General features: G+C 36.5%; 1 protein-coding gene across 1 annotated transcript; it reads right to left on the bottom strand.

The window, feature by feature from the left end:
• Positions 1–298: 298 nt before the first annotated feature.
• Positions 299–685, bottom strand: LOC139143009 (toll-like receptor 2). Its single transcript, XM_070713200.1, has one exon. It carries the CDS (start codon positions 683–685, stop codon positions 299–301), a length of 387 nt encoding a protein of 128 aa, XP_070569301.1.
• Between the last annotated feature and the right edge of the window lie 12685 nt (positions 686–13370).

Below are 13370 nucleotides of genomic sequence, written 5' to 3'. Positions count from 1 at the left end.
TTCGGGATTTTCTGGCATGTTGGAAAATATTCTCAGGTGGATTTTTAAATTCTACAACTGAAGGCCTACCAAAAGAGCATCCATATATTACATCCATATAATAATAAACCAATAATAAAACATGACGTTTCTTGATGTTTGCAGATTGAAAAAAAGTTTATGTTCCGGGTAGGGCTAGTTTACAAATTTAAAACTAAAATTTCCTTGTTCACATATAAACCTCAGTATAGGCACAATGTAGCTGACATTTCAGATGATTTGTTTCCCTTTTTATCGAAACAAATGGATCGTAAAGATTTTATAAAATGTGCCATTCATCTGTTACTATTCCTCTAAGTTGTTCCCAAAAGTGTTCCCTTTCATCCTCGTTTTCATCACCGTCCGGCCAAGCCAAGTATGTTTTGGTGTTCACAAAGAACTTCAGAATGTCAGACATGTCTTTCTGGGGAACTTTTTCCAACATGATAAACAAGAGAATACTCTCATCATGTAGTGCGTGCAACATCATGGTGAACGCTAATCGCATTTCAAAATCACAAAATGAACTCTTGACGAAATTTTCTGACACGATAAAGATTATTTTCCTGCTCTTTTTGATGTTTTCCTCGATATTTGTAAATATGTCTTTTCCGCCGTGGAAGTCTCGTGTGTGAATACAGAGTCTCAGTTCAAGTTCATCTTCCATAAAGGGCTGAAGTTGCTCATCGACCCAATCGGAATCTCCCTCACTGAAACTAATAAAGGCATGAAACTCATATTCTCTTTCGTCTTCTAACTGGAAGTAGAGGGGGTAGCGCTGTTTTATTTGGTTAATTCTCTTGTAGGCTTTGTAAAGCAAATGCCATCGTTTCTTCCAAACGATTCTGCTTACTACGAGGACAGGTATTATAAGAACAATGATTGCTACAAGTTTTATTTGAGTCTCGTAACACGCTATTCGATGATGATCGATAATAATAAATGGTTTACCAGCGAGAGAACTTGGCTCTGAACATGTATACGTTTGCCATGGTAGAGAACCGTCCATGGTGAACGCCAGATTCTCGGCGGTCGTCATCCACTTCTGTATATACTCTTTGTCACAATCACAGTTTAACGGATTATTTTCGAAGTAAAGGTCCGACAAAAAAGTCAAATGCTGAAAAGTGGCGGGTTGCAACATCGTAATTCTGTTATTGCTGAGATTAATCGTTCTTAATTTTGCGTTGTATTCGAATATATCTTTGCTAATCATTGATATTTTATTATCTGATAAATCTATGTACGTTAAGTTATTCAACCGTTGAAAATAGAATTGACATAGTGTTGTTATTCCAGAGTGTGTTACATTCAAATATTGCAGATTTACGAAGGATTGAAAAATAATTCCATTGCTTGTTTGATTACATTGTGTGTAAATATCTCTAATGTCAAATCCCGTGTAGCAAAAACTAGCAGACCGTACATTTTGCGTTTCCCTAAATTCTACGTTATAATTATTGAGTTTCAATTTTGAGTGCGATAGATCAATCTTGGTTAACTTAGGAACATATAAAACGGCAAAATGATCGTGAAATAACGAAACGGTCATCCATTTCAAAGATTTGAAATATATCATTGCCTCATGAAATAAAATACGTGGATTCGTCATGTTCATGATTTCGATTTTACTTAGGTCACAAATACATCGCATGACGTTACCATAACGTTCTCTCACTTCCGAATATTCGAACATTCTTGATATGGAGCAGCTGTGAATCAGAATGTCGCCCTCTTTTCTATTCATATTTGGAAAATCATTGCAAACGTCTTTGTTGAACGATGTTGCGATATTGTCTGTTGTCCAGTCATCATATTGATCTAGGATTACGCGACAACACCCGCGTGAGAATAAATATGTTTCGTCTCCAGTATCAAAATGGAAAGCCTTTAGCATTGAAAGGTTTCCAATCATCTCAGCGTCCATTTGAAATGCATTGTGAATCATGTTCAAGTAAATTAGGTTCGGTAAACTATGGAACATATTTTCACTAACGAATAAAATGCTATTCCCGCTTAGATCTAACAGTTTCAGGGAATCCAAATTTGAGAACGTATTCCTGTCTATGTATCTCAAAGGGAAAATACTCTGGTTTAAATATAGAAAACTTAATCCTTTGAAACAGGAAAACACATTGTCCATTGTATCAGAGCCACTGTTAAAGAACAAAGAGTGCACCTTGATGTACTCATTAACGTTAACGTCACATAGAGGCATAAAATATTTTGGCATTGTCAGGTTCAATAAATCTATGTCAGCGTATAGAAGAGCACTCTTAACAATATTTGGTATCATTTCATCTAATGGCAGTGCTGGGTTTGGCTGATTATCTTTGGATATGTCCTTGACCCACTCTTCAAAATGTTGTTGTAAATCAATATTTTGAGGAACAAAAAGTGAAATCAATTCGAATTTGTCAGAGGAGTACTTTGATATTTCCAGAATGTTCATGGTGTCAATTCCTACAACGAAAGGATGCGTAGTTTGCCAAGTTGCCTCAACTGATAAGAAATTAATTTTCGTCATATTTGGAAAGCTTGACATCCAGTCGTAGAGTGAGCTGTACTTTCTGCTAATATTGATGTAATGAAATAAGTACATGCCACAAAACGACTTCAGAGGAACAGGACTGGGGCATGTCCAGTCCAATGACGTCAGAGATTTCAATGGCTCTAACACTTCAATTGTCATATCATTTGAGAGACACAGGTATTCTAAATTATGTAATTCTTGAAATGCACCAGGATCTATATTTATCGGATCTACTTCTGACAATAAGTTTAAATGCTTAAGATTTGACAGGCCATATAAAATACTTGCATCTAAATAACCAATATTATTCAACGAAAGGTCTAAGTGAGTAAGATTTCGAAAGTCGGCGAAAGTATGTGGATCAATGCTATGCATACTTCCTAAAGAAAGGTTTAAAGACAACGCATCCGACAAACCGACAAATGCAGATGAATTGATAGTCTTACTTTTGATTGAGCCGGCAAGATCCAAAGAAGACATTTTCGTAAGTTCAGAGAATTGCTTTGTATCCAGTGAAAATAGATATACATTGTTTAAAACGAGGCGGTCGAGGTCTTGAAGACCCATAAAGACGGATGCATCGATGTGGCTCAAGTTATAACAATCTGTGATATCAAAACTTTGCAGACTTGGCATTCCCATGAAACTCCCAGGAAATATTCTGGTGAGTTGTCGATTATAACCAATAGCTAAATGGGTTATGCCATTTCGTTGGACCAAATCTGTGCTACTATGAAAAGCTGAAGGGCCCTCAATACAGTAGAATTTTCCAGATGTAAGATCTAAAAGTTTCAGACGAGGAAGTGTGTGAAACATACTCATGTTAAGACAGTTGTGAATGATTTGGTCAGTGTCATTTCGTTTGTAATTAACCCACATCCTTAGCGTTTCTATACTTTCAAGTCCCTCAAAGTTTTCAATGATAGTTTTTTTGAAATAGAAACTCATCTCCAAATACTTCAGATGTTTTACACCATTCCAGGAACACTTGCCAAATTCTAAATTAACAATATCGAGCAGCCGAAGGAATTTCAAATTATGAAGGTTTATAAAAGCGTTGCATGGAATTAATCGAATTCCATTGGATGAAAGATCTAATATTTCAAGGTAGGGCAAGTTCATAAAACTATCTGCTGTTATAATGCTGATATGATTATCGCTTAAGTTCAATCTCTTAAGATTAGAAAGCTTCTGAAATGAATATTTGTCCAATACTTTGATAAGGTTGTTGAAAAGAGACAAATCTACCGTAGATGTTGGCAAAAAGTCTGGTATTTGTTTGAGATATCGTTGTGAACAGTCGAAGCGTCCACCCGGATAGTCGTCACTCGGTAAGGACAGACAGTACTTGTACGTCACCCGTGGTTCTACTTCATTCGGCAACACTGATGAAAGTAGTACATTACCCAATGCCGAGAACAATACAGTTGCCCAGAAAAGGTGATTTAAATTTCTTGATGACTCAACCATCCTTGTCCCAAAAATGTTAACTGTTGTACAAAAATAAAACATCTTTGAGTTTAAATTATATCTCAATGCATTAAGCAAGCATCGTATTGCCTGTATCGAATGCATGGTCATAAAGATGGTCATGGTCATGAAGAAATATATTTAAATGCATATATTTAAGCATATATTTAAATGCATAGCGTTGCAAGAATAAGGAAATATTACACGCGAGATTGTTGTAATACAGGTCGATATATTTAAATACTTACCTTGTATTCTGTTGATAAATGTCGTATCCTCTTTTCATGCTACCTTGTACATTACATGTACTTGCTGTAAAAAAGGATAATATGGAAACGTTTATATGCATAGACGAATAACTGTAAGGAGGAAAAGACGTTGTCGCTATCTCAGGTTGATTAATTAGACTGGTGAAGGTTCAGCTAAAGTACTCAGTCCGCGTATATTGTTTTGAGTGATTCACTTACAATTTACCTTCGGCAGCACGTATTGAAAGTTGTCCGCTTATCATCGCATTTGTGGACAATGCGAGAATTTTCGATACTTTCATCTATAAGCATCTGCAACTTTTGATATGTCATATCAGGATATTGCTGGATATCTGCTAACAGAAGTGAAGGGTTTCAACAATAATTAGAGACTAATTCCTCATGATTGTAGAAACAATCTTGATGCAGTTCCTGGCTTCCGCTTATTTACAGCAAAACGTCCACATTTATTACATTCGTTGAAAGCAGAACCAAAACAAAAACAGAGAATAGTTACTTTTTGCAATGATTCGGCTCGATATGGGTGTGTTTACACACTAGCAGTCAATAAGTGATGTCATTCTAATCTCAAGATCAAAGATTGAATTAGGTGCGTCGGAAATATGCAGTATTCAAAAATCAAATACAGTTAACTTCAAGCTAAAACCTAAAGTAGTGCTAGCCGGAAATTATTTTTAACGCGCTATCAGTATTACAATTTCATGTCAGAAAATCTAATTCGAAGGCTGTCATCTCTTGTTAAACAAGCTTTCCTGCATAAAAATGGCAGTAGAAGGTACCAGTACATTACCATCAAACATAGGACAGGTTATTTCAGTAACAACATGAATGCCCAGCACAAATGCACAGATGAGGAAATTATTAAAATGCTTAATTTCTTACATATTTGTTAAGTTTGGCGGTATGACATTTCAACAATCTATCGGCATACAAATGGGTACAAATTGTGCACCCCTTCTTGCAGACTTATTTCTGTATTCATATGAAGCAGAGTTCCTACAGTCTCTCTACAAAGCAGAGTCTAAAAAACTTGCAAGGCGTTTTAACATCACGCACAGATATATTGATAATCTGATTAGTCTAGACAATCCAGACATATCAAATTACTTACATCACATTTACCCTGATGAGTTGGATATCAAAGAAACAACAGAGGGTAGGAACTCTGCTTCATATCTTGATCTGTTCCTACAAGTGGGTACTAATGGGCTACACACTAAGCTGTATGACAAAAGGGATGATTTCGATTTTGAAATCATAAATTATCCCCACTTGTCAAGTAATATTCCATCTGCACCTGCTTATGGTGTGTACGTGTCTCAACTTCTCAGGTATTGTAGGGTTTGTGATTCCTACACTGATTTTCAACTGAGACACAGCTCATTGGCATCAAAATTACTGAGACAAGGATACACAACAAAAAGACTCGTTAGGACTTTCAAAAAGTTCTACGGTCGATATGACGACATTGTGGCCAAATATGACACCTCGGTCACACAAATGATTAACGACAGCATTCCCGGCTTTGACTTATTACAGTGATTCATATCCTGTATCATTTCATACAATATTTAGACAATTTTGGGACCAATCCTGACGGGTGTAGCATGCTAGCAGGGTACGCTTACCCATTCCGGACACCTGGTACCACCACTAATTATCAGTGGTTCAGGATGATCCTACTTAAATTTGTAAATCACTATTGTCCCATGGACCTGGTAATATATTACCTTGAATGGAAATGATTATTGGACCAGTTTAATGTCATATACGAACATATCTGTTATAACAGACATTTCACCTCATAATGAATTACAGTTTTGATGACAAACTTTTTACACATGTGAACTTTTTAGTCTACCGTCCTCACGAAGTATTTTCTATTTCCATTGTAACATGCCACATGCTCATTCCGTGTTGCGATTCGCCAGAATACGTCACGTGACGAGAAATAGATAGTCTAGTCCCAACTGAATCGACAAAACTAACGTCAGAGGGTTTTTTGACAGACTTTCCCTAAGGAAATATTGTTTCTTCCAATTTTGAAAAGTGCCAGGTCACGTAACAATATTCGTACAGTCGTCTGCGGCTTTAAAAAAATGGCCGATGACTAGAACGTGACGAGCGCCCCGGATAAGAGACGAGCCTTTCTCTAAAACAGACGTATTTTCCATTCCAAAAGCGTAGGATATTGAACAGCTCATTATACCATGCAAGTTGCGAGGTATATAAATATTCTTCATTAATAAGGAACTACCATACAATTTTAACACCGAAACCATGATCATTAATATAATTTTGCATAAATAAATACTAATCCACCTCATATATTGCAGCAAGAGCAGCCTATCAACGGCAAAGATTAAAGTGCAACCAAGGATGTTCCCAGGTATGCTTAGGACATTTTTTGCAAAGAAATTGTTACTACTGTTTAACGCTGTGCAGAAATCGCAAAGTAAAATTGTCACAATGTATTGTTGCAGTGCATAATGTTGAAGTTCATAGTATCAAAACAAACTATAAGATGAAAAAGCATGAGCGTTTGGCGTGTTATAAAACACTGTAATCTGGTCTTAATCCGGGCTAGCACCTACTCATTACCCCTAGTAGCCATGCATTACCGGACATATATCGCATTGCCCCTCGGCCGCATAGCGATGTATTTTTGGTAATACACTGCCCTTCGGGATAATAAACGGGCGCAAAAGCTCTCGTGACCAGTTATTAGGAGTTTATTATTCACTTCCTGCTACTATAGCATACTATTTATTCTTAGATTGTACTATTTTTCAGATCAAACAATTTTAATCCATATTTCAAGACATATGTTCCAAACACTCTCGGATGAGGGATAGACGATGAGCGGAACAAGGCTTACCTTGTGGGCTGATCATTATAAGTAATGTCATTATATTGATCTCACCATTCTCAGATCGTGAGCCACTTATTCCTCTCGGTAACATACAACTATCATCTAGAACATCAACCAGCTTTGAAGTATATAACCCTACGACGGTAAGTTTATATATTATAGAACAAACATGGGACCATGAGCCCAAGGACTCGGAAAGGTGACCAATGGCTCTCCATACATGGTGTAAATTGTCTCCCGCCTCGAGGGTACATAGTCCCTCGTTTGGTCTATAATGATTCTTTTGCGTGCCTCTCTTATGTTTTCACGCCAAAGATTTCAGTTTAGATACAAATGACAGTCATACGCTTCAATTCCATGTTTGACGAAAATGTGTCGAAAAAAATGAAGGATTTTTTATCATGAAATAGCACATTGATATATTTAAATCAATGTTATGGAATTTATAGATTTTTTTCGCATAACTTTGTAAAAACTGTATTTCCTATTCGGCGCGCGACCTCATAAACAAGCTAACATTGAATCCTATGGAGTGTGCGACGAGGCATGCAATAAACTTAAATAATAACACATGAGAGCGAGGGCAATATCACGAGCCATAGGCGAGGGCATCATCAGTATTTTGATTATGACCACCAGCCGAGGGCAGGCAAAAAATCGTGATATTGCCCAAGCTCTCATGTTTTATTATTTTTATTACACCGAACAAGCAAACATGCAAAGAAACAAATACACAAAGACTTTTTCGAGTACAGTTCACCTTCTGAGTCCGGACCTCAGCGTAAAATGTTGTCAGTGCTGAGTCTAGGGTTGCCGCTAAAGTTTGCTGATCTCCTCGGTGGCGTATCCAAATTTGTTGCTTGCATAGTCGCTGAACACAGAAATTGCATTCCTTGTTGCCATGTTCGTTCGTTTGCTGTTTACTTGCATCAAAATATCGTCTAACTGTGCCGGTGACAGCTCTGCATGACGTTTGCAGCCATAAAAGTTGCCAACTGCAAAGTACAACAAGCGAACGACAATTTGTTGTGTGCAGAAAGGATGCGCAGTAAGTAAAATGACGTCATTCATGTAATATCAAATGCAGAGGGCATCATCAAGTTCGCAGAGAGCATCTTCACGTTCTTTTACATGTCACGTGAGTTGTGTTTAACCAATGGCAGTGCACGCTGAATGAGTGAGCTGCAATAAACTAAAATACATATGGAAAATCTTATGGCTTATACTCTGAGCTTAATCTTTGATCTATATACTCAATTTTATCTGTAAAACAATCCTTGACACGAAAAAAAGAAGCAGAAGCCATTTTAGAATGTTCTATTCATATAGTTCATAGACGAAACACAATATAAGGTTTTTTAACGGATGTAGTTTCTACATTTTTGCTATCTGCAATCTTTCATATCATTTCAGCAATATATGTCATGCGCATATGAGTCACGGTATGTGACATATCGTTTCATGTACCTTAACAGCTACATTACTTAGAAATGTGAGCGGGTCCATAATCTCTTGTGTGTATTATGCAATGATAATTGCGCCTGACAGCTACTATCGATTATTAATCTATGGTTTATAAAATAGTAGGATCCTTGGAGGATAGACGTTGATTATGGCAAAGTATAAAGTATGAAGGCAATATACTCAAGATATGCATTTCTGTCTGACAAAATTTGAGGTCGTATTTTTAACATTAGGCAGAACGGTCATGCCTAAATGTTTTTTATATTGAAAAATGGCATCGTCTTAAGACTAAATGGTTCAGCCAAAGTTAAGCGATAATTTGATATTTTACTCTGCCAGAAGGATTAAATTTATCACTTTACCCTGGGTTGATAGCTCTGCTAGTGGACAGAATTGTCTGTCTTTCGCCTTGTTTAAGTGATGTGTATTCATTGCTTCGATAAAGTTTTTGTATGCGATGTGTGATAGTGAGTGTACGAGCGTGAGTGCTTTTGATCTCTTTTTGAGAGTGAGGATTTGGCCGAGCGGTTCTGTCTGTTGCCTCTCCGCTAGGCGACTGGATGCCGTATGTTGTAAGTTCGAACCGGATTCAAAACTAGTCGTATTACCACCGAAAAAAACAATGCAGGTACTCTTTCAAGCAGAATTTTTAAAACATGACTTATTATACATAATTGGACATTTGCTTTGTTTATCCTTATATTGCGATCAGCGGAGGTCTCGTTACTTGCTATATGTTGGCATTTAGTCTTTCAAATTTCCATTAAATTTTTGATTATTCAGATATTTCTTGTCAGGTTCTAATGACATTATAGTTAAGTAAAACATGTCATAAATTTACTTTCTATGCCATTTGAAATGTCGCTAGCAGCAAATGGCCACTCTAGTACTGGATCATACATTAGGCCACTTTATGCATGAAGGAAAATGAATTTATGATATAGCATTCCAGTACGGTAATCTCTATTACCAAGGTGTTTTATATGAAAAAATCATTTCTTCCATAAAGGCCACGTATTTGGGTAGTCTTACCACTAACTTAATGAGTTTAAGCGTACTACTGTAAATGCTGGTCTGAAAAAATGAAGTTCAATTTGAAGTTTCCAACGCTGCCACAAAGGTTGGGATATCAAGCATTTAAGTGGCATCAAGTCTTACCTCTTAATGGCTTGAAACTCCCCTTGGCGCCATAAACCAAACTGAATCGGTAGCGCTCTCCTTCGTTACAAAAGGGATTATTTCATCAGAGAAACTTTACAGAAGTAATGCCATACAGTCATGACACATCTTCAGAGGATATGTCAGTGAATAATGCATCGTATTGACATGCCTGGTATTTAAAATCTGGACCAACCCACTCAGGCCTGGCCTATATCATTGGCTGCATTTTAAGCTTTCAATTGAATAGAGACCCAATAGACTTCAGTCAATTGTTTTATATAAAACCGTATAAGGTAACAACTATGAGATCATGGGAGGATGTTAAAAGTGATATATAACTTCTGCAAAATTTTGCGTAAAAATTCTGCAAACTTCTCAGCTTTTTTGGGGGGGGGTATTGTTTGTCGGTTTTGGGATTTTTTCATAAGAACTCAATGAAACTACAAATCCACCGGTTAAATAACGGAAACGCTATGCTTTGCCGAAACAGCGAAAAGTTTGCCAAAGTAATGTTTTGCATATCCACGCAAAGCATATTCATGCATATTATCATTCATGTACTGCTTAAATGTAGCTGAAATTTTCACAATGGCAACTCATGGTTTCGGCCGATTCTGTTTTAATTTGTTTATAGCAGATTTTTAGTAAATGAACACAATCGAGAGGAGAAATATAATATAAAATGCATTTTAATATTAGAAGAACACAGAAATCTGTCCGTCAGAGTAATCATTCTTTTTATTGTAACGATAATATTTAACACCATAATAAGAAGACATGGCCTGTAAGCTAGTAAGACTTATAGCAGCAATATCTTAATGATGGAAAAATCCCCGTGATTTCGTTAACAAAGATACAACGGTGCTTTCAGAAGAAAAGCTCTTGACTTTGGCGGTTTCTCCTACCTTTGATTTCTTGATAGTTAAGTTAGATAATGCAAAATTACAATTCAAACTGCCCTGTAATAAAGCAATCAATGAGTCAAGTGCCATTTCTTATGCTAATCTTCTGGATTCTGCTAATCTTCATGGATCAAAATTCAGTCCATATCATGTTGGCCTGACATCAAGTTGAATTTTTAACTGGAGACAATAAAACACTTATGCTTCATTTATCTATTGTATTTTTATTATAATTTTTTTGCAAAGTGGTTTCAAGTCATCCTAAATCAGTCTTACTTCCTTTCATTTATCTAGTCACACTCACTTCATTTTTTTGTCGAACAACAAAATTAAAATTTATCAAAATTTCTAGTCTTTGTAGGTCGGCATACTGTTTTTTATCTCTGCGTCAGTTGTTGTCATTATTCACGTCAAACTGACACTGACATTTTCAAAATTAGATAAGCTGATCTTGCGGTTTCGGTCGATTCTGATTTTGTCCACAGCAGATAAACTGTTGCTGGACAATTAAACATGTTTGTCTTACGATAATCTCAATCCATGTAGATAGTACATGGTAAAAATAAGAATGTTCATAATACCGATTATACTTGAAATAAATCTAATTACGATACTATTTTTCAGCGCAGAAAGATGTTGTTCCTGTACACGAACTCAATGTGTATCAAGGGACGATTACATGAGATCGTCATGTATAGTGATTCTTTCAGCGACTCAATTTACATCATGGATCTGAGTGTCCCAAAACGCATTCACTAACCTGACATTCAGGGGTCACTGGTTTTCTATAACAGGCAGTAAAGCTCCGGGCGACACAAGAGTGCGAAAACTTTTGCAAGAACATTAGTTGATCAGCTTTCAAGTTAATAGAATATATTCGCCGGGGCAATTTTCACCTGGAATTTTCACCGCTTAAGTAATCCCGAGTGTCCATTCGGCTGTTATGTATACGTCGTAACACGTATACAATCGAGGCAGAGTTAATCTATAGGAAGAGCGATCGGCTATAAATGACAAATTTCATTCAATAATGGCCCCTTTAATTTTTTGAAGTTGGTTGACAATTATGCATTTTGTTGGCTAGTCAGCGCATTTTGAAAAGCACTTAAAGCAGCAAATTTAAATCCCAGTTTTTCGCATAAGTGGAGTTCTCCTGTCGGTCAAATACCTGGCCAGTAAAATTTTGATTTCTATAACATTTATTACACAAACTGATCTTTTTGTTACCTTTTGCTAATCCTGCAAATAGAGTTTATACAAGTGTTTGATTGACGGTCGTAAAGCCTTGGTCACCAAATTCCAAAAACGAATGACAGCACCGTAGTAAAGTACTGTCCAATCAAAAGTGAACATGTCATATTCTGTAGACATCTGGTACGTTTTAATATTCAAATTTGGTAACACAGCGGAAACCAGCTGCAATACAAAATCTGCTGTGCCCTAGGGCATTTATATAATTACCCTAGGGCATTTATAGGATGTTCCATTACATTGGAAGGCTATTTCACAAATAAAAGTTTTAATTCATATCCTAAACGTAAAACATGTCATAAATTTACTTTCTATGCCATTTGAAGTATCGCAAGCAGCAAATGGCCACTCTAGTACTGGATCATACATTAGGCCACTTTATGCATGAAGGAAAATGAATTTATGACATAGCTTTACAGTACAGTAATCTCTATTACCAAGGTGTTTTATATGACAAAAATCATTTCTTTCATAAAGGCCACGTATTTGGATAGTCTTACCACTAACGTAATGAGTTTAAGCGTACTACTGTAAATGCTGGTCTGAAAAAATGAAGTTCAATTTGAAGTTTCCAACGCTGCCACAAAGGTTGGGATATCGAGCATTTAAGTGGCATCAAGTCTTACCTCTTAATGGCTTGAAACTCCCCTTGGCGCCATAAACCAAACTGAATCGGTAGTGCTCTCCTTCGTTACAAAAGGGATTATTTCATCAGAGAAACTTTACAGAAGTAATGCCATACAGTCATGACACATCTTCAGAGGATATGTCAGTGAATAATGCATCGTATTGATATGCCTGGTATTTAAAATCTGGACCAACCCACTCAGGCCTGGCCTATATCATTGGCTGCATTTTACGCTTTCAATTGAATAGAGACCCAATAGACTTCAGTCAATTGTTTTATATAAAACCGTATAAGGTAACAACTATGAGATCATGGGAGGATGTTAAAAGTGATATATAACTTCTGCAAAATTTTGCGTAAAAATTCTGCAAACTTCTCAGCTTTTTGGGGGGTGTTTGTTTGTCGGTTTTTGGGATTTTTTCTAAAAGAATTAATCATAAGAACTCAATGAAACTACAAATCCACCGGTTAAATAACGGAAACGCTATGCTCTGCCGAAACAGCGAAAAGTTTGCCAAAGCAATGTTTTGCATATCCACGCAAAGCATATTCATGCATATCATCATTCATGTACTGCTTAAATGTAGCTGAAATTTTCACAATGACAACTCATGGTTTCGGCCGATTCTGTTTTAATTTGTTCATAGCAGATTTTTAGTAAATGAACACAATCGAGAGGAGAAATATAATATAAAATGCATTTTAATATTAGAAGAACACAGAAATCTGTCCGTCAGAGTAATCATTCTTTTTATTGTAACGATAATATTTAACACCATAATAAGAAGACATGGTCTGTAAG

Source organism: Ptychodera flava, chromosome 10, assembly GCF_041260155.1.
Source record: "Ptychodera flava strain L36383 chromosome 10, AS_Pfla_20210202, whole genome shotgun sequence".
NCBI classification, from domain to species: domain Eukaryota; kingdom Metazoa; phylum Hemichordata; class Enteropneusta; family Ptychoderidae; genus Ptychodera; species Ptychodera flava.
This window is presented reverse-complemented; position numbering and strand designations above follow the sequence as displayed.

What these genes read in the sequence shown, in the direction of transcription:
- LOC139143009 (XM_070713200.1), bottom strand. Translation starts at nt 685, where the DNA reads ATGGAAGATGAACTTGAACTGAGACTCTGTATTCACACACGAGACTTC.